The 23,409-nt window shown below is 40.2% G+C and overlaps 1 protein-coding gene across 1 annotated transcript in view; it reads right to left on the reverse strand.

Annotated features, from left to right (window-relative positions):
* GALNT16 (polypeptide N-acetylgalactosaminyltransferase 16) overlaps positions 1–23,409 on the reverse strand; it is a 269,869-nt gene that overhangs the window by 76,896 nt on the left and 169,564 nt on the right. The window contains exon 4 of the mRNA XM_070758742.1: positions 339–406. Coding sequence (XP_070614843.1) covers positions 339–406 — 68 coding nt within the window. The remainder of the gene's footprint in view (positions 1–338; positions 407–23,409) is intronic.

Raw genomic sequence — 23,409 nt, forward strand, 5'->3', positions numbered from 1 at the left:
AAGCTTCTATAATTGGGAATTCTAGCTGTGCATGCTACTTGCTATCCTTATGGCCCTCAATTGATAGTTAATGAAATCTAATAGAACAGTCTAACTTTATGGTTAGGATTGTCTCCATGAAAAGATATGGAAAGATGCAATTTGTTCTTTTTTTCTCTTACACAGCCATCCCCCACCCAACACCAAAAAAGAAAACGTTTACTTCTTCCTCAATTAGTTTTTTCTTCTCCCAAAATAAAAATGAGATGAAAGGAAGGAAGGAAGGAAGGAAGGAGAATAACCACAGTATAACATAAAGAAAACATAATATAACATAAAGGGAAAAAAGTTATACTTACGATCCAAGCTGAAATCATCCACTAAAATTATTTCCTGAATCAAATTTGCAGGAGTGCGATTTAGAACACTGTAAAAATAATTAAAAAATCAGCAATAACCAAATCCAGCATAAATTGAAAGTAGTTTTCCATACATTCACTACCCTCATTTTATCACTAAGATATTTTTCCCAAAAATGTTATTTCCCAAACAGAGTAAGAGTCAAAAATTGCAATCTGGATCCTATGTACAGTACTGTTTTAAATGCCTACCTTTACATTTATATTTGTTACATTCCTGAATTAAAATCTTAGATAAACAATTAAAAACAATTAACTTTGTGGAAGTCTGGTGTGAACTCTTCCTATGAAAAAGGCACCAAAGAGCTTTTTCTATCCAGAAATCTGTGGGTGGAAATAAAGTCTGTGGAACATGCTCTACTTTATATCTAATTTTTGTTTAATAGCGGGAATTAAATGAAAAAGAGAGAGGGAGATCTGTGAGCAATGGTTGTAAAATAGATGTATAGAAAAGAAAACCCATTTAGTTACCCATGCATTCATCATGCTAATGTACTATACTGTAATTCAGCGTAAATAGCAGCCTTGGTGTCACATTCCATTTCTTAACTAAAATTACTGCTTTTTATCACATTATTACTTTTCAGTAACTTATAGCCTATCTAGATTGTTTCCAATAGGCTTGCATGCTAGTTAGGAATTCTCTGACATTAGAAGAATACAAAGTTGACTAGATTTATCTACACTGCCACATATTTTATTCCAGACTTTGTTAGCACAGTCTTTCCATTCTCCAGATATGTTGGGTTGCAATTCCCATTATCTTCAGTTTATATGGCCATTGTTATTTCGTCTAGCACAATGAGAGTTATAGTCAATCCAGAGGCATTTAACAGGAGGAGGATTTTCAAAAAATCCAAATGGAGCCCATGATGGTGTAAAACACTATTGAAGAGAACCAAATTGGAGAAAGTCTAAAGATACTCTAACATCTTTAGTTCTGGTAATAATCCTTTGTGTAATTCTTACAAACTTCATACTGTTTGTCTATATCCTGATTTAATTGGGTGAAATGGTGCATTGTGGGACAACAATTAAGGTATCTCAAATGGGCTAATTTACAAAATGGATCCAAAACCCAGGACTTGTAACTCCTGAAGGAATGAAATTTGGCAATATCACTTACCCCTATAAACCCCATGCATTCTTCCTCATCTTGAGGACACAGATTGTTGAGCACAATATGTTTATTCTCTGTAAACCACTTAGAGAGAGCTGTAAAGCACTCTGAAGCGGTATATAAGTCTAAATGATATTGCTATTGCTATCTTTGCCACCTCCCACAGACTATTTGGTCTGTGTAGCTCTTCTTACGAAACAAATCTCCATAATAAACACACACCCTTCTTAACCTGTGCTGCCTCACTATACACCCTATTCAACATATGTAGCCACCTTGTGTCCTTCCCTACATTAGTGACCAGATTTTAAGATTGGGAAAGAGGGACACCATTGAGCGGGCGGGGAGGGGTGGCTAAAAAAAATTTAGCCAAAAAAAGTTAGAAAAAAAAATCTATCTCTCTCTTCCTCCATCTTTCTCTCTCTTCCTTCCTCCCTCTGTCTTTCTCTCTCCCTCCTTCCCTCTCCCTCTCTTTCTCTCTCTCTCTCCCTTTCTTTCTTTCTGTTTCTCTCTTCCTTCCTCTTTTCTCCCTCTCCCTGCCTTCCTTTTTCTCTATTTCTCTTTCTTTCTCTCCCTCCCTCTTTCTTTCTTTCTTCCTACCTTTCTTTCTTTCTCTCTCTCCCTCTTTCTTTTCTCTCTCTCTCTCCCTCCTTCTCTCCCTCTCTTTCTCTCCCTTCCTCTTATCCCCTCCCTCCTCCCCCCCACGAACCCAGCCCCTATGCCAGGGCTCAGTAGGTGCTCCATCCCAGGAGCAGCTTCACCTGGAGAGAGGGGGGGCTTCCACTCCTTCGGGCTCAGAGGCCGACAGGCAGGATGTCTGCGGCACAGGAGCCGCCCTGCTTCCCTGCCCTGATGGTGCCCGGGTGGAGGCGAAGGTGGGAGAGGAGGCGGGGTGAGGAAAACAGACAAGCAAAGACCCTGCACAGCTGGCCGGAAGTAAGCGCAGAGACCTCCAGCCAAGCTAGGTTGGGGCAGGGAGGGCGAGGCAGCAGCAGAGAGCTCGGAATCCCCTCCCTCCAGCCTTTTCCCAAGGGGGCTGGTTGGGAGGAAAAAAACAGGATATTTTTCAAAGGGCGCAGGACGCGGGACAAATGATGAAAAGCATGACTGTCCCGCTGAAAGCAGGACGTCCGGTCACGCTACCCTACACACATATCATTTCTGGTGCACACCCATACAACTTTCCCAGCCACATGACACCTTTCTCATACACACAGTTCCTGAAATTCAGTGGAGAAGCTGGCAGGAAGTCCAAAGTTGTTCTCTTTCATTGCTTTTTTTTTTTTGCATGGTCATTTTGTTTCTTTCTTTAAATAAAGTAAGAAAATATTTATAAAACAATGACCCAATGGGTCACAGGTTATCTAGTTTCTTACTAAAATCTATCTACAGCCACCCATGTATTTATCATGCAGAAAGGAAATCATGTCCTCCCACCATGCTGTAAACAGAGCAAAAGATTAAAATTTACAAGAATGGGCCCAACACAAAGATTAAAATGTAGCAAAAGGTGCCAATCCGTTTGATTGAATATGCCATTCCAGGCTGAGTTTAGCCATCAGGTATTCCCTGATGAAATAAGACCCTTTCCTCAAAGAGATTGCTGTTTCCATCAGCAATGTTAAACAAGAAGCACAGCTCAACAGGGTGTCCGACTACTGAATACATCCTCTTGGAATCCCGGCTAAATGCACTTTCTTGAAATTCCTAAGCAGCTCATTTTCTACACTTTCAAGGAACAAACAACAACAACACACTTTTCTTACATTAAGAGTTTTGGGGGAAGAGCTCAAAGGGGAGGCTGCGGAGTCCTAGAGTGATAAGTGACAAATGAAAGAGAGACCATTCACACAAATTCTTTGACTGTTTCATTGTCAAGCCTAAGCTTACCGGTACATACCCTACTCATGGGAATATAATTGAATCTTACTTGTCTTCTCAATCACATCCAGAAAGCAAATTCTCTTCTATAACACTGAATAATTGCAATTTGTTTATTTATTCGGTCAATGACCAGCAAAACAAACAATAAAAAACAGGAAACACAATCAAGACCAACAAAGAGAAGCAGGGGCAGCCACACACCAGCTATAATACCGAATAGGAATAGGTAGAAAAGAATGCAGGACCGTTTTTCTGCACAGCATTATTTGAACGAATGTATGTAAACTAGCAAGCTTCGCTTCCCAGACTTCAGAACCATTTGTGACGGAGTTCTTTCTTCTGAACTTTTTCAAATTAGGACGTGCTGGACACCTAGCAGAATTGTAAAATTGTAGTAGGTAAAAACCGCTCTTCCAAAACACTCATATATTTTGAATGAGTCCAAAAAATTCTGTCGATATGAAATATTATCATGCAGCCCTAACTTCCCTGAGATACCCAAGACGCAGTGTTGCAGACTGCAGTATATATATATATATATCATGTGACAAACTAAACCCAATGCACATCAAAGCTATGCCATACAAAATGCTCAAGGAGCAGTGGCCACAATCCAATCCTGTTTTATCAGAGGAGCACAATATATACCAGCACCACTGAAGTTTTTTTCAGCTCAGGGTTATGTACAATTGCTTTCCGATGCCCAGTTAGGTACCTTATTCCTTCTTTACCCTTCTCCAAAGGGCTAATCCAAATTTCTAAGGGACTATACTCCAGTTAGCCCCATGCATTCCTAAGACAATACTAAGGTGGGAATCAGGATTGTCTAAAGTCAAAACAGCTGTATGAACTTTCATAATAGCACACTGGCCGAAATTAATGTTCTTTCCTACAGTTATTTCCTTATGGAGGATCGAGCAGGAGGCGTCCTCCTCGATCCACAGCTGACATTGGAACATCATCTTTCAGCTGTGGCGAGGGGGGCGTTTGCCCAGGTTCGCCTGGTGCATCAGTTGCGGCCCTATTTGGACAGGGAGTCACTGCTCACAGTCACTCATGTCCTCATCACCTCAAGGTTCGATTACTGCAACGCTCTCTACATGGGGCTACCTTTGAAAAGTGTTCGGAAACTTCAGATCGTGCAGAATGCAGTCGCGAGAGCCATCGTGGGGCTTCCAAGATTCGCCCATGTTTCCTCAACACACTGTGGCTTGCATTGGCTGCTGATCAGTTTCCGGTCACAATTCAAAGTGTTGGTCATGACCTTTAAAGCCTACATGGCTTTGGACCAGACTACCTCCGGAACCGCCTGCTACTGCACGAATCCCAGCAACCGATAAGGTCCCACAGAGTTGGCTTTCTCCGGGTCCCGTCGACTAAACATTGTCATTTGGTGGGCCCCAGGGAAAGAGCCTTCTCTGTGGTGGCCCCAGCCCTCTGGAACCAACTCCCCCCAGAGATTAGAATTGCCCCCACCCTCCCTGTCTTTCGTAAACTACTCAAGATTCATTTATACCGCCAGGCATGGGGGAGTTGAGATATTCCTTCCCTCTAGGCCATTACAAGTTATGCATGGTATGTCTGTGTGTATGTTTGGTTTTATAATAAGGGTTTTTAGTTGTTTTATTATTGGATTGTCACATGCTGTTTTTATCATTGTTGTTAGCCACCCCGAGTCTACGGAGAGGGGCGGCATACAAATCCAATAAATTATTATTATTACTATTATTATTATTATTATTATTATTATTATTATTATTAATAATTATAAATCAACATGGGATAGGACAAAAAAACTCCAACATCTTGGCCACTCCAAGGAGATTTTTCTAGTGATAGGCAATGAGCATGTACTCAGTGTCAAGGATGCAAACATATAGGTAGTCAACAATATTAAGTATCTGCCGGTGCAGATCACTAACTATCTGAATTGATCTCTCAACATGTCATCCTTAGTGAAGTGTGCAAACCAGAACATCTGCATTTCCTGCATGGGATAAGGAGAACATATCTTTCTCCTTCTGTCTCTGTTTTTACAGAGGAATGATTGAGAAGGTTTTCACAAGTTGCATCCCTGTTTGGTTTGGTGGTTACCAGTGCCTCAGATAGAAAGTCATACAGAGAGTGCTAAGGAAAGCCAAGGAGACTATAAAAACCTCACTTCCCATTACTCAGGATACTGCTTATAAGCGCTTATATGTGCTTAGAGTTCAACGCATTGTTAGAGACTCCACACACTCTGGGAGGAGGTTTGAATTATTTCTAGCAGGATTATCCAATTCTGTAACAGCTTTGTTCCCATCTGTCTGGTAAACATGCAAGATTCATTTTTCTCACCATGTACATGTAGATGCATATACATATACATCTCGTATACATCCAAACTAGACTCAGTTGTTTCTCTGTGTCATATAATATATATGGGTACAATGGTACCTCTACTTACGAACTTAATTCGATTGTGACCAGGGTCTTAAGTAGAAAAGTTTGTAAGAAGAAACGATTTTTCCCATAGGAATCAATGTAAAAGCAAATAATGTGTGTGATTGCAGAAACCACAGGGAGGGTGGAGGCCTTGTTTCCTCCCAGGAGATTCCTAAAGAGGCCTCATGAAGGGTTCTCCCCACCTTTTCTGGCCCTGTTTCCTCCTAGGAGATTCCTAGAGAGGCCCAACGGAGGCTTCTCCCTGCCTTTCCTGGTTACAGTTTCGGAGGCTTGGGTTTGTAAGTGGAAAATGGTTCTTGAGAAGAGGCAAAAAAATCTTGAACACCTAGTTCTAATATAATTTATTATTATTATTATTAATAATAATAATAATAATCCTGTAGAACTGAGATTGTGCCTCTGAGGACAAGAAGCCAATTGAAACCCTCAACCCATGTCCATGTTATGTTGTGCCCTCTATGGACTCATAGACTCATTTTGTATCAGGTCTGGTAAAATATCTGAAATATTATAATATTTTATGTACAGCTATCACTATCTGATCAGTATGATAGTTTCTTTAACAAAGCTAAATTCTGCTGTATTGTCTATAAAATTGTCGATGACTTCATCACAAACTGTAATATATAACTATGATTTGTTCTGTTCTGTTTTATTGTTATGTTTTAATTTTAAATGTGGTCTGTGACTGTAATAAAAGATTGATTGATATCTTGTTACTACCTTGACAGTCATCTTATGTACAGGAAAAAGGGAAAGGAGTGAACAGTCATGACAGATAATAGTGGGGTGAAGAAGTCAATTCAATAAAGCAGGTCTTGACTGACAACAAACATCGTTAGACCCCATTAAAATGAATCTCTCATCAAATTTTAACATGACCTCAAGAGCTTTCAGTCTTGGCCTTGACCTATCCATAGAACAAATCCAGTTTGTTAAAGTCAAATGGTAGACAACCCAGTTGACATATAAACACATTATACAGGAAATCCTGAGATTGCCATGCTTACTTACATGTTTCTAGCTTTCACCCGGAACATACTATCCAAACCGTCGTCTGTAGAGAGACTTTCAACTACCACTATATTTGTTCTGACTCATTTCACAGAGGCTCAACTAATGGAATTAGTTTCAACATTAATTAATTAGAATTAATTAGGAATCAGGCATTCAAGAGACAAATTAATAGAACCAGATTGATTTCCAGAGATAACTTAGTAAGAACAGACCACAAAAGCAGAATGGCAGAACAAAATTGGATGCCACCTACAGTTTACAGCTCAAAGTATTCAAATGCATTATTAATAAGCTATAGCGCCTATACTGATAAAATGGATTTTATCTGTGGTGGATTGTTCCCGGCTTGGACTAGTTCTTAGAACCAGTTGTTCTGGCGGCGGGAGGCTCTGCCCACCCACTTGGGATTATTTTTAATATTATTATTATTAGATTATTTTTAATATTAGATTTGTTACATTGTCTTCTTTATTGTTGTTAGCCGCCCTGAGTCTTCGGAGAGGGGCGGCATACAAATCTAATAGATAGATAGATAGATAGATAGATAGATAGATAGATAGATAGATAGATAGACAGACAGACAGACAGACAGACAGACAGACAGACAGACAGACAGACAGACAGACAGACAGACAGACAGACAAATAAATAAATGCTCCACCCACCCGCCCGGGATGCTTATGCATATGCGTAGAAGCTTCTGCACATGTACAGAAGTGTTGTGCGCATGCACTCGCACAAAACGGTGGCAAAATATTTTACAACCCACCACTGGATTTTACATGGGGGAGTAGCTTTGTGCCCAAATGTTAATACATTTGAGTTTGACTTCAGAATTCAAAATAAGGATGAAGTAGTATCAAAGCATTTCATTGGATATCGCAAAGCAACCATTTTTGTAAAAAAGAAAGAAGAATTTTGACAGCACTGAGTGAAAGTTTGCTGAACATGTATGTATGTATGTATGTGTCTGTCTGTCTGTCTGTCTATCTATCAACAAACACAATGGGTTTTAAACATATTACAGCTGCTATTTCATAAAGCACCTGTAATCTATTTCAATACCTGTATCTACCCTCTTCCTTCTCCCATAACTTCATCTCAATTGAGATACTATTGCAGTTTAGCCACCCCGTGGAACTGAAGTAGTGAGCTCTACTTTATTAAACCTTATTCCTTTAAATAAACTATAATAGTTGGTGCTTTCAGAATCCTGTTCACCCCAAAAGTAAATTAAAAATGCCAGCAGGAAAATGGTTTCTGGCATAGATGTCTCTTTGCCCCTTGATAGGAGCTTGTGATAACACTGTGTATGAATTGAAAATAATTCACACATAAGTACGGTACACCAACTTTTATTGCATAAAGTGATTTTTAACTAGTATTACAGAAATGTAACATATTAAAACAAATAAATTAAAGTTTCCAGACATATACCCATATAATCACTGGGGGGGAAAACTAACTCTATCTTATTTTTAATTCTTACATACTTTACTATTCTTTACTTACTCATTTCCTATTTTCACCGCTTAATAAGAACGACAAGTCATTAAACTCAATGTCTGCTATTGAAGCAGACAATCCCTTTCCCACCCCACCTCCTTCTTAGATCTATTAAGTTATATATGATATAGATAATAAATATGGTCACTAGAATGTAAATTAAGAATGAAACATGAATAGAACTACTGTAATAATATCATTTAATATATAATAACAATATGTATATTAAGGAATATAATGGACCTCTGTAACTCTCTGTAATTTTTTTTACCTCTAAACTCATTATACTTGTACTCTGAATATCTCTTTACTGAAATTATGCTCTGAAGAGAGAAATGCATTGTTTCTTACATGCCTCTGGGAATAGGCAATGGCCTGGTGTGGAGACAAAAAGGCATCAGGTCAGTGCTTGGCAAATCACTCTGATCTGATCGCTACATGACATTCCACACATTCCACACTCCCTTAAAAACACACCGTATTTTTTGGTGTCTAAGACACACTCGTGTATAAGACGCACCTAGATTTTAGAGGAGAAAAAAAAGGAAAAAAGTATTCTGAACCAAATGGTGTAGTGTTATATTGTTTAATAAAATAACAGTGTAGCAGAATACTTTTTCCAACAATGTATACTTTTTAAAACTATGTACACTTTTTACAAACTTCAAACTTGACAGTTTCAAGGACTTCAATCATGTGGCCAGTCATGCCACTTTAGGAGTGGGAGTTGAAGTTCACAAGCCTTAATTTTGCCAGGTTTGAAGACCCTTGCACTTATGACCCCTAACTCAGGGGTCTTCAAACTCGACAGTTTTAAGACTAGTGGACTTCAACTCCCAGAATTCCTCCACCAATCATGCTACTTTAGGAGTGGGAGTTGAAGTCCACAAGCCTTAATCTTGCCAGGTTTGAAGACCCTTGCAGTTCTAACCCCTAACTCAGGGGTCTTCAAGCTTGACTGTTTTAAGACTAGTGGACTTCAACTCCCAGAATTCCTCCACCAGTCATGCTACTTTAGGAGTGGGAGTTGAAGTCCACAAGCCTTAATCTCGCCAGGTTTGAAGACCCTTGCACTTATAACCCCTAACTCAGGGGTCTTCAAACTTGACAGTTTTAAGACTAGTGGACTTCAACTCCCAGAATTCCTCCGCCAGTAATGGGAGAAGGTTCTTGGTGGAGGATAACAATACACACACACACCAGGTCCGTTGAGCAGTTTAACTGCTGCAATCCTAAAAAAGTGAAAATTGTTTTCTCCCTTGATTGTCCAGCATGATGGGGCTCAGCTCCATCAGCCCCCCTCCCCCTCATCGTGTTGTTGGGTGGAAGGCTCGGCTGGGCGAATGGCTGTGGCAGGGCAGGGGTTGACATTGTCGGTGCTGCTACTCCTCAAACGAAAGCCGCCAGAGCCGCTGCCTCTGCCGGGACTGGCTAACTCAAGCGGCATGCCCGCCTTGTCCCTGCCAGCTGCCCCCTCCCCAATTAAACTGTACTCCCCAGTTTAGCTCAACATTTGCACAGCCTCAGTACTCTTGCCACAAAATGAGAAAAAACAGCTGTTGGCAGCAAGCACTCCCTCTTATAATAAAGGCGGCATCTGGTGATCTGGAATGAGCCTGAGAGGCATGTCTGGTTGATTTGAGAAGGGGTAGAGAAGTGAGTGGCTTTAGGGAATAAAATAATATTACAGCGTGGCCCGGTTGACTCTCTCAAACTGAGACGCTTCTATGAGGTTGTGCAAACATGAAACCCCCACCCCTCCTTTTCTCAGCTGCAGAGCTGATTGTTGGGGGTCTGATAAAAATAATGATAGATCTAGTAAGAGGAAGCCATCATCCTTCTGTGTTTGGAAGCTATTCAAAGCACCCCTTAATCTAGTGTTTCCCAACCTTGGCAACTTGAAGATATCTGGACTTCAACTCCCAGAATTCCACAGCCAGCATTCGCTGGCTGTGGAATTCTGGGAGTTGAAGTCCAAATATCTTCAAGTTGCCAAGGTTGGGAAACACAATCATTCAGTGGTTCTCTCTAATTCAATATCATACCTTCTCTCAATCCCAAACAATTTCTGCACAATTTCTCTTAGTTTCACTACTCCCAGCCCTCCTTTACATTTCAGGGGCCTCCCACTCCCCCTTTTAGATATACTCTGTGATATATAGATATGCTGTGCATTTTTAGATAACGACTGTACACTAGCAAAGCAAAGTAATGCAGCTCTTCTATCTCTTATTCTTTCATTTAAAAATCCCTTTCATCTTCTGCCTTTCCCCCCCCAAGCATGCAACTATCTTTTTTAAAAAAAAATCTATTCCCAAACTAAGTTGCGCCTATGCAAAATGCATTCTGTCAGTATATAGTGTGTAAATGTTGTATTTTAAACGTCTTCCTTTGCTAAAGCACAAGGAGCTTTAACACCATTTCGGTAAATCTCTGGCTTTCGTCCTTATAACAAGAAGCCTTAAAATGCTTCTTTTCCATTGCTGTAACCTGCAGGTTTTTTCTTTTTTTTCTTTTTTCCTTTTCTCAGTTTAAGGGCTCTTCCACAGAGCAGCATTAAAGCATAGGTCCCACAGAGTTGGCCTTCTCCGGGTCCCATCGACTAAACAATGTCCTAGGGGAAGAGCCTTCTTTGTGGCGGCCCTGGCCCTCTGAAATCAACTCCCCAAGGAGATTCGAACTGCCTCCTCGCCTTCTGCAAGACCTTGAAGAGCTATCTATGTCGCCAGGCATGGGGCAATTAATGTATTCCCTTTTCTGACAATTAAGAGTTATGTATTGTTGTGACTGTATTGCATTGATTGTTTTTAATGGATAAAGTGTTAGTAGCTTAAACTATATGGATTAGTTTAAGACTGTTCATTGTCCATTCTGAATATTAAGTGATTAGTTGAGTGCCTTGCCATTAGCCTTTAATAAAATCTATAAATTGTGTATGAATTATGATTTCATCACTGGGCTTCCAGAACACATAATACTAGTGACACAGTTATGTTCTGAGAGGTTTGGTGCAGTAGGAGCAGAGGTGGGCTGCTAAGATAGAACGGTGACGTGTGCTCGCCCCCATGGCTCTGAGTGCTAGTGGAGTCCAACGCAATTCTGTTACTGCACCTGGGTGTGTCCGTGTGCAATTTCATTACTTGCCCAGGTGCAGTAACAGAATTGCGCTGGACTCCGCTAGCACTCAGAGCCATGGGGGCGAGCACACGTCACCGTTCCACCTTTGCAGCTGAGTAGGAGTCTTCATTTTGTTATGTTCTAGCTCCATTACAAAGTATATCTCCGGGACCGCCTTCTGCCGCACAAATCCCAGCGACTGGTTAGATCCCACAGAGTGGGCCTTCTCCGGGTCCCATCGACTAAACAATGTCATCTGGCGGGACCCAGGGGAAGAGCCTTCTTTGTGGTGGCTCCAACCCTCTGGAACCAGCTCCCCCCAGAGATTAGGATTGCCCCCACCCTCCTTGCCTTTCGGAAACTCCTTAAAACCCACCTCTGCCGTCAGGCATGGAGGTATTGAAACATCTCCCCATTGCCCATGTAGTTTCTGTGTATGATTCCATTGTGTGCTTGTTTTTTATATATTGGGGTTTCTTTTGGATTTTTTAACCTAAAATTGTAATTTAGATTGCTAAATATTAGATTTGTTACTGTGTATTGATTTTCACCATTGTTGTGAGCCGCCCCGAGTCTACAGAGAGGGGCGGCATATAAATCAAATAATTCTAATCGAATCGAATCTAATATCTGAAGCAACTTTTTTACACACATTTTAAAAATGTTGACTATGAAAACACAACCTTGGAAGTACTTATCAACAAGCAATAACATTACCATTCCAGAGATATATCCTGCAGCATCCTGTAACGTATTTCAATGCTTCCCAGATCTCTCTCAACTCTAAAAAGTCTACTGTAAATCAGCTTTTTGATTTCTGCAAACATTACTCTGGTGACTTTAAGTTCACCAGTGAACCAAGAAACCCGCTTGTGGCCACTCTGCAGTCATATGAACTTTGTTTCCTCTCGTAGGCTTTTACTTTCCATTTTTAACATCTCCTCTGCAATTCAAATATGTATCCACAGCTGTCCACACTCTCTTAAAACAGCTTGCCCATATGCAATGCCATATTTGCAGGCACAGGGCCGTGATATTCTACCCATTTTGCAAATACCATTCTCCATTTCCTCAGATTTATAACAGGAATTAAAAATTCTAATCTCTACAGACCTGAAGTAATCAAAACACCTATACTGCTCATTCCAAACATGCAGTAGAATTATCATCTTGTATTGTGTTATTGATTGTACACAATAACTATGAAGGAAAATTCAATGACTACACCTTCAAACAGTAAAAATTATGACAGTCATTAAAATAGCACAAAGTCATGATGAAGAAAGCAAGTTTTGTAATAAAAGCTTATATTGTGGCTTGTATCAGATCATTCAGCCATCTCTTCAGAATTATTCACACATGATCTTTTCGGCCCTGTTGTTACTTGAGAGCAAATCCTGGCACACTCATTGTGCAAAGTAAATAAAAATAATATCATATCTCTGGTTTATACATGATATCTGATTTGTGCAAGGGAATCTACAGGGCATGGTTAAAAAAGACAAGATGGTAGCCATCATGGTGACACATATAAAACAGAATTTCAATTGCACCATCATGATAGCAATCTAGGTCTTTCTAGTCATGTCCCATCTCACAAATGTATGGCTGAGGGGACCACCAGAAATAGCTTGTCAGAATAACCTTGGGAGACAGGCATAGCTTAGACAGCAATTTGATAAATATACAGCTGAAACTCAAAAAATTTGAATATTGTGTAAACTTTTGTTTATTTCAGTAATATAACTTAAAAGGTGAAACTTAAAATATGAAAGATACTCATAACATGAAAGGCAAGATAGTTCAAGCCGTGATTGATTGTGATTAGTGTTGGGCGAACCGGACTTGCAAAGTTCGGGTTCGTGCCAAACGTTGCAGTGTTCGGCATGCCGAACCCGAACCCAAACTTTTTAAAAAGTTCGGGTAAAGTTCGGGTTCGGCGTTCGCTCGAACACCGCGAAACGCCGCCACCCGGGAGGAGAAAGGGGAATCCCATCGTGGGATTTCCCACCTCCTTTTGCTTGCAGCGCTGCAAGCAAAAGGAGGTGGGAAATCCTATGCTGGGATTCTGGGGGCGGGGCTTTGATGTCACAGAGACTACTTCCTGGCCGGCCGAAGCGGGGAGGAAGGAGTCTCTGTGACATCAAAGCCCCACCCCCAGAATCCCATTGTAGGATTCCTCACTTACTTTTGCTTGCAGCGCCGCTGCGGCATCCTTTTCTGTAAAAATAAAAGAAAGCAAAAGGAGGTGGGGAATTCCCCATCTCCTTGTTTATTTTTACAGAAAAGGACACCGCAGCGGGTTGGGTTTGGGTTTGGGTTCGGCGAACTTCACGGTAAAGTTCGAGTGAGTTCGCTGAACTCGAACTTTGTTGGGCTCGCCCAACACTAATTGTGATTATTATGGAGTACAGTTCATGAAAACCCCAAATCCTTCATCTCAAAAAATTAGAATATTACATGCGATCAATAAAACAAGGATTGTACATAGAACAATATCGGACCTCTGAAAAGTATGAGCATGCATATGTACTCAGTACTTAGTTTGGGCCCCTTTTGAAACAATTATTGCCTCGATGCAGCATGGCATGGACACTATCAGCCTGTGGCTGAGATGTTAGGGAACACCAGGATACTTCAATAGTGGTCTTCAGCTCTTCTGCATTGTTTGGTCTGATGTCTCTCATCTTTCTCTTGGCAATGTCCCAGGTCAGGCGAGTAAGCTGACTAATCAAGCACAGTAATTCCACAGTCATTGAAGCAGGTTTTGGTGCTTTTGTCTGTGTGGGTATGTGCCAAGTCCTGCTAGAAAATTTAAGTCACCATCCCCATAAAGCTCATATGCGGATGAAAGCATGAAGTGCTCCAAAATCTCCTGGAAGACAGCTGTGTTGACCCTGGACTTAATGAAACACAGTGGACCAAAACCAGCAGATGAAATGGCTCCTCAAATCAACACAGCCTGTGGAAACCTTTGCATCTCAATTGGAAACCAAGGACCCAGATTATGGAGGAAGAATGGATAAGCACACACTGCAAGATGCTTGAAGTCCAATGTAACGTTTCCACATTCTATATTGTAACCTTACAATAAAGATAGTATTGGTACCCACGGTCTTGGTTTCCTTGGTCTGAACAACCTTAAACAACTGATATCATCTTAGTATCTGAAATAACTAGAATTTTGTTTGAGGTACAATATTCGACTTAACAACAACAACAACAACAACAACAACAACAACAACAACAGATTTGGAAGTGACCTTGGAGATCTTCTAGTTCAACCCCTGCTTAGGCAGGAAACCCTAATCTACTTCAGACAAATGATTGTCCAACATCTTCTTAAAAACGTCTAGTGTTTCACAACTTCTGAAGGCAAGCTGTCTCACTGATTAATTGTTCTAACTGTCAAGAAATTTCTCTTTAGTTCTAAGTTGCTTCTCTCCTTGTTTAGTTTCCACCCACTGCTTCTTGTTCTACCCTCAAGTTCTTTGGAGCATAGCTTGACTTTTTAAAGGATTTTCAACATATAAACATACAAGTAATTTGAAAGCAATTGATTACGAAGCTTCTGCATGCAGCTAAGTGCTGAATTTAGCTTGGTCCACTTATTTAAACTTAATCATTAGTTTATATTCATAAGGGCTACTTGAATGGTTGTTTTCAGACCTGTTCATTAGCTGAAGTTTTCAAATTTACTCTTTGAATCTCACTCTTCTTGAAAGAGAAGTCCCGGGGGGGTTTCCGACCATTCGTGTCAGACCTAGAAACTCATTAGTTAACTTTATAGATTTTGAGCTTTAACATTTCTCATCAATCGGACTTCATCACTGCCATTTCCCAAAGTGACATTAAACTTCTGTTTAGAAAAACAACTCTGTAATCATCGCTAACAATTTAATTACATGTAATTTTCAACAGGTGCTACCAGAACAGCTAATTAATTTAATCAAATCAACCCTTAATTGTCATGGAAGACTTAATCCCTTGGCTTCACTTTTCAGGAGGGGAGAAAAAACCCAGATATGTATTAGTGTGTGACCAGACGTCATAAAAGAAGCAGACAGTGCAATTTTTTTTTTACACTGTCATTTTCTGCTTGCCAGATTTTGCTGCAGTCCCGTGAAGGCTTGCAAGAAGACAATATTTGGAGCAGAACAAACTTTTCATACTTCACATACCCCACGGCACTTTAGAGTAATTACTTAGAGGAAGGGACGCTGGTTGAGTAAAGTATAGCAATTATACTCACAGTAATAATTCATGCCCAGCTGAGTGCATTCAGATACATGGCTTACCTCGAGCACCTTGGAAACCTTGGTAAGAGTTTTGATCCTTCTTTTTTTAAAAAAATTGAGCAGAAAACCAATGGCAAAAGAAACAAAACAAAAGATGCATTTTGTAATTAATTTTTATGGCATCTGATGACACGGCTCCCCAAATCAACACAGGCTGTGGAAACTTTAGACTGCACTTCAGGCATCTGGCTGTGTGTGCCTCCATTCTTCCTCCATACTCTGGATCCTTGGTTTCCAAATAAGATTCAAAAGTTTCCAGTCTGTATTGATTTGGGGAGCCATGTCATCTGCTGGTGTTGGTCCACTGTACTCAGGGGTGGGCTGCTGCCCGGACAGGGAGGAACACAGTGGGGTAGTAAAAATGGAGCTCCACCCCAGAGCACCCAATTTGCACTGAAAGATGTTGAAAGGAAATGCAGGGTGTCCTGCAAAAGCCATGCCCACAGTGTGGTAGGAGAAAATTTGGTAGCCCTTCACTGACTGTACTTCATTAAGTCCAAGGTCAACGCAGCCGTCTACCAGGAGATTTTGAAGCACTCCAGGCTTCCATCCGCATATGAGCTTTATGGGGATGGTGACTTAAATTTTCCAGCAGGACCTGGCACCTGCCCACACTGCCAAAAGCACCAAAACCTACTTCAATTATTTATTTATTTATTTATTTATTTATTCATTCATTCATTCATTCATTCATTCATTCATTCATTCATTCATTCATTCATTTGTCCAATACACAATACATATGGAAGAGAATAGACATGAAGTAATATATATAAAGATAATATGTAAAAATAGAGGAGAAGATATATGAAAGGAAGAAAATGTATTTATTTATTTATTTTATTATTTATTACTTAGATTTGTATGCCGCCCCTCTCCGAAGACTCGGGGCGGCTCACAACACATGGAAACAAATCATAAATAATCTGACAATTTAAAATATTTAAAGATTTAAGAAAGACCCCATATACTAACAGACATACACACAAGCATACCATATATAAATTAAACATGCCCAGGGGGAGATATGATATATGATATATGAGATAAAGGAAAAACAATTGGACAGGGGACGTAAGGCACACTAGTGCACTTATGTATGCCCCTTACTGACCTCTTAGGAACCTGAAGAGGTCGATCGTGGAGAGTCTAAGGGAGAAATGTTGGGGGTTAGGGGTTGACACTATTGAGTCCGGTAATGAGTTCCACGCTTCGACAACTTAATTGTTAAAGTCATATTTTTTACAGTCAAGTTTGCAGCGGTTAATATTAAGTTTGAATCTGTTGCGTGCTCTTGTGTTGTTGCGGTTGAAGCTGAAGTAGTCGTTGACTGGTAGGACGTTGCAGCGTATGATCTTGTGGGCAATACTTAAATCGTGTTTTAGGCGCCGTAGTTCTAAGCTTTCTAGACCCAGGATTGTTAGTCTATTTTTGTAGGATATTCTGTTTCGAGTGGAGGAGTGAAGGGCTCTTCTGGTGAAATATCTTTGGACGTTTTCAAGGGTTACTGTGATTGTGGGGTTACTGTACTTAATGGGCCAGCAAACTCGCCTGACCTGAACCCCATAGGGAATCTATGGGGCATTGCTAAGAGAAAGATGAGACACATGAAACTGAATAATACAGAATAGCTGAAGACCGCTATTGAAGCATCCTACTCTTCCAGACTTTTTAGTCATATTAATTGGATTTTTAGATTATTTGCTATGTTCTTTTGATATATTGTGAGCCGCCCCGAGTCCTTGCAGAGGAGCAGCCTACAAATCCAATTAATAAATAAATAATAAATATAACCTCAGCAGTGCCACAGGCTGATAGCGTCCCTGCCATGCCGCATTGAGGCAGTAATTGTTGCAAAAGAGGCCCAAACTAAGTACTGAGTACATATGCTTGCTTATACTTTCCAGAGGTCCGATATTGTTCTACCGGTATGTACAATCCTTGTTTTATTGATCACATGTAATATTCTAATTGATGGTGTATTTGGGGTTTTAATGAGCTGTACCCCATAATCATCACAATTATGACAAATCGCGGCTTGCTTTGCATGTTATGAGTCTCACTCATATATTACTTTTCACCTTTTAAGTTGTGTTACTGCACAGTATTCTAATTTTTCGAGTTTCACCTGTATTTCCTAGATGCAACTTTTCCTTATGGCTTTCCCTCAAATATAAAATTTGTTTGTTTCATTATATTATATCTAAATAACTTTACCTTGCCTCCAGTTTGGGTAATATCCAGGCCCTTTTTGGTGCTCTTCTGAGGTTTCTTTTGCCAACCATTATAAGAAATTCCTGAATGGTTTTAGAAATTCAGTCTTTTATTGCTGCTAATGCCTGTGATTGTGTGCTGTATTTATTACCCATATTACTACTTCTGCCAATTTTCCCCAGTTGTCTGTTGTAAGTTGGCTTTTTGTACTTGATTTGTACAATGTGTTAGGACTCTGTCCATAACTGTTGGGTTGGCAATATATTGACTTGCAGGTGTTGCAGACTGCCACAAGAGGGAGCTAATGTTCATAACTTATTTCTCTAAGTCACCCTCTCTGTTTCTCTTTGTCTGGCTACTCAATGTTATGGCTACTCACTGTTAGGTTAGCTCTGCAATCTCTCTGTATTTAGTTATGTCTTATTGCTAAAACGTGTTTAGTCTTCATATCTTTGTTTACTGATTATGATAAAGATAATTGGTAAGCAAGACTATGTACTTGGTAATATTTGGATTGTTATTCTGTTATTCTGACTTATTATGTGTATGACTTTAGAACGTTTATCTAAATATGTTATTTATCAAAGTAAACTTTAATTCAAGTTAGTATATCTGTGTGTGGCTAAATAATTATTCACAACTAATCTCAATCTAAACGTTTCTGTGTGTGCACAACTTTGTTAAACAAGGATTACTCTGCTTGTACACTAACTCACTGCCTGAAGAACTACATACATAGAAAGAAACACAGTGGGAGGTCTATGGGACTGAGAAAAAAAATCATAACATGCTGGGGGAAAATGGAAATCAAAGTCAAGGTTTTTCATTGGGACTTAGCAGTACCTTCTCACCAGGATTTTATTTCTCACTGCATGAATGGGGTATTTGCCATTGATTCCAATCATAATGTAAACTGATCCAACCTTGCTTTTTAACTGAAACTGCATCTCGCCACTCCCCAATCGTCTCTGGTTGGACCACCTCATTATGAATAAGGTCAAGGTCAATCAATCTTCTGATTCTGACTGCGGATATAGAATGTCATTAATGAACGTCTGCTCATCTCTTTACCCTTGCTTCTCTTTATAAACCTTTGGAGAGACACAAATTAGATTCTATCATCAGGAGGAAAAAGTTGCATGTATAAAGAGTCCCCCCAAGCCCCTGACAATAATCAGGGTTTATAGGAATCAAGATTCAGTGGCGCATTGGCCTTAGTCTTATAGTTCAGCTCCGGACAAGGGAACATGATAGATTCCATGAAGCCTAAGCTGAATGCCTTTTTGTCAACTCTGACCAGCAACTCTTCTCTGTTAAAGGCAGAGAATATGGGAAAGAATGGGAAGGAACTGATTTTATTTATTATTTATTAATTAGATTTGTATGCCACCCCTCTCCGTAGACCCGGGGCGGCTAACAACAGTAAAAAGACAATATGAACAAATCTAATATTAAAAGTAATGTAAAAAAACCCAATTTAAGAAACCAATCATACATACAGACATACCATGCATAAATTTTATAAGCCTAGGGGGAAGGGAATATATCAATTCCCCCATGCCTGACGACAGAGGTGGGAGCTTACGAAAGGCAAGGAGGGTGGGGGCAACTCTGATATCTGGGGGGAGTTGGTTCCAGAGGGTCGGGGCCACCACAGAGAAGGCTCTTCCCCTGGGTCCTGCCAAATGACATTGTTTAGTCGACGGGACCCAGAGAAGGCCAACTCTGTGGGACCTAACTGGTTGCTGGGATTCGTGCGGCAGAAGACGGTCCTGGAGATATTCTGGTCCGATGCCATGAAGGGCATGATTTTAGCTAATACTTGGAATTAGTTATTTGATATTTAAGTCCACTTTTACTTTAAATTTGACTTGTACATGCTGTCTCAGAGACTGGCTGCCTTTGAATGGTACATCTAGTCTTCACATTATGATCACTTATTCAGCGACTTTGCAATGGTGTTGAATGAGGGGACCTACTTCTGAATTCTCCAAACCTGAAAGTTTTAAAGAAGAGATTGGATAATCATTTGACTGAAATGGTATAGGGTTTCCTGAGAGAGCAGGGTGTTGGACTAGAAGACCCCCAAGGTCTCTTCCAACTCTGTTATTCTATTCCTCTATTCTTTTCTTCTAACAGGTCTTCAGAGTTCCAGTTGTCTTAGCATCCCCACAGTCACAATTGTGATCTAGGTGCTCAGCCATCCAGGTCTCAATTATAACAAGCAACAGCAAGCCACAGTTATGTTTGCAGCTTCTACCATTCCCTTCTGGCTTCCTACAAGTAAAGTCAATGGGGAAGCCAGTGGAAAGCCTTGAGCCATCACCTCGAGGCTTGACTATTGTAATGCTCTCTACATGGGGCTACCTTTGAAAAGTGTTCGGAAACTCCAGGTCGTGCAGAATGTAGCTGCGAGAGCAATCATGGGCTTTTCCAAATAAGCCCATGTTACACCAACACTCCGCAGTCTGCATCGGTTGCCGATCAGTTTCCGGTCAAAATTCAAAGTGTTGGTTATGACCTATAAAGCTCTTCATGGCACCGGACCAGATTATCTCAGGGACCGCCTTCTGCTGCATGAATCCCAGCAACCAGTTAGGTCCCACAGAGTGGATCTTCTCCGGGTCCTGTCAACTAAACAATGTCACTTGGCGGGACCCAGGGGAAGAGCCTTCTCTGTGGCGGCCCCGGCCCTCTGGAACCAACTCCCCCCAGAGATTAGACTTGCCCCCATCCTCCTTGCCTTTCGTAAGCTTCTTAAAACCCACCTCTGCCACCAGACATGGGGGAACTGAGATACTCTTTCCCCCTAGGCCTTTACAATTTTATGCATGGTATGTCTGTATGTATGTTTAGTTTTATAATAAGAGTTTTTAACTGTTTTAATATTGGATTGTTATATGCTGTTTTTATTACTGTTGTTAGCCACCCCGAGTCTACGGAGAGGGGCGGCATACAAATCCAATAAATAAAATAAATAAATAAAATAAAATAAAGTTACATTCATTTGAAGCCTTCACTTAATGACTCACATAGTCCTTGCTTACCAACAACAGCTGGGACTGCCATCATCACATGACATCATTCTTTAGTCTTTTATTGTTTACCAAGGACTACCTGTAAAGCAACTGTTTCAAGCAGGAATTCTGGATATGCAAAAAGCAAATGGTCACCTTATTTGGTTCACTGGTTTTTAGCACTGAGGAACACAAAGCTATTTTGAGCCTACCCTGCCTGCCTACAGCTCCCTGCAAGCAAATGCCCCAGGTGGAATAGCAGGATATTTGCAAGACATTTATTCTCACTGGCATGCAATGCCATCCCTCTGTTTGCAGCCCTGAGATAAAATGCCTGTTATTATTCACAAAGCAGCTTTGTGCCAGATCCCAAGACCCAAAGCAAGGGGAAGGAATTCTAATGAATAATGGATTAATGTCAGAGTTCCCTGTGGCCTTCCAGCTGAGATCCATTCTCGTTGGCTCTCTGTCCACCCCACCCCGCCCCCTTTCCCACTATCTTTATGTCCACGGGGGAAAGAATTCCCTGTGGCTGACTTGGTAGATTGATAAAGGGATGTTTTGAATGAATTTTAAACATATCAAAGAGCAAAGCATTTCTTTTTCCCAGAAAAAAAAATCAAAGAGTAAATAATCTTGCTCGGAAATAAATTGGAAAAGTGGTCAGCTTAACCCAAAAAGAAAGCCACAACTGCTGAGTAAAAATAATAAAATTTGTGCCAAGCACTGGCATAGTTGGCTCTTACCCAAGGCCAAAGGATAGGAGGAGAATAAATTGGCTATCATGTAGCAGGTATCATTTCTATCTGGGCATGATAGTTACTGTCACATGACCAATTAATTCTCTATCTCTCCAACATTTAGCAATCTTTACCTATTAAATTTATATCCTGGCTTGTCATCAAAAATTCTATTTCCATCTGCGCTTCCAGCAAATATGTCATTAAACTGGCATTTTCAACATTACAGGGAACTTATCAGGATCAAAGAGCTAAAACCAAATTAAAAGAAGGCAGCAACTGAGAATGTAGAGAGAAAGTGCTTGGGCTCAGAACCTTTTTCTGGCTTATTTTACCAAAACAAGATGTATTTAGCCAAGTAGGTGATAATCAGACAGGGTCTTGCTGCATTAAGTGATAGGATTTCAGCAAAGTCTAGATACAGATTCAAAGAAAAACATAGGCGAAGAGATGGTTATTTGTTATTCTTTGTTTTCAACTCTTTGCTCTGGAATCTGCATAATATATTATTCAAGATGTTCAGCCATATAGGGTGCAAATGTTTACACTGAGAAATGGACTCTTAGGAATTCTCTCTGTATACAGTATAAATACAGTTTCCATAATTACAGTGATGGGCTCCTATGGGTACGGTCAGGTACGCAGAACCGGTAGAAAAATTTTGATTTTTGTTTTGTTTTGTTTTTTTCCTTCTCGGCTCTGTATATGCTTTTCCTAGCGCAGTAAATGAGGTTGAATGTGTATAATTTTAAAAGAACTCTGTGTGTGCATACACATACAGTTTATATAGTAGATAATGAATTTTTTGTGTGCCTGTATATAATATGTATGTACACATATGGCATATATACATAGAATTAAACAGCATATTTTGAATGTTCAGTAATAGTAAATAGGGGAATTGTATCTCTTTGAGGCAAGGAGAGCCAGGCACCGTAACCCTAACCCAAACCCTTGATGTAAGTGATGTCAAATTGACCACCTTTAAGCCAGTCACATGACCTTTAAGCTACCCTGATCGCATGATAATCAAGCCTACCTGCTCACATGCCAGCAAGCCACACCCACAAAATAAGCCATTCCCACAGCGTGGTAGTAAAATTTTTGCAGCCCTTCACTGCATAAGCATTTTTTATTAAAATAGAGCTGTTTTAATTTAAAATCTTTCTGCATCTGAACCCACCCCACATGTAGCAGGTATCAGTTGTTTCTAAATGGCATTAGTTATCTGTTGCTATCTCCTCCATTCTGTCTCTTTCTTCAACTTTCTTGCTCTTCTCCATTCCCAGGTCTTGTTATCTGCTTTGCCTGCTCGATTTTTAATGTATTGGTCATGAAATATTTAGCCTTGCCTTGTCTCTCTCTGTTCTTCATTTGCTTTTTTTATAGGCCAATTTGGTCTCTCAAGTACTCAGTAAATTTTCATAATGTACCAATCTTCATATGCCATGTTTTCCTTCTTCAGTTGCCTGGAGTACTTGCAACATTTCACATTAATATATTTTCTTTGATAAGTAGAGTCTGTCAACATCACTGTGTGGATGTTATTATTTTTCCAGTCTTTTTATACAGCTTAGTTCTGCTTGAATCCAGTCCATTATTCCAACTGTGTGTCTTAATGACTGATATTTCCCAAGTGTTAATTGCCTTGAT

Source organism: Erythrolamprus reginae, chromosome 1, assembly GCF_031021105.1.
Source record: "Erythrolamprus reginae isolate rEryReg1 chromosome 1, rEryReg1.hap1, whole genome shotgun sequence".
Lineage (NCBI taxonomy): Eukaryota > Metazoa > Chordata > Lepidosauria > Squamata > Dipsadidae > Erythrolamprus > Erythrolamprus reginae.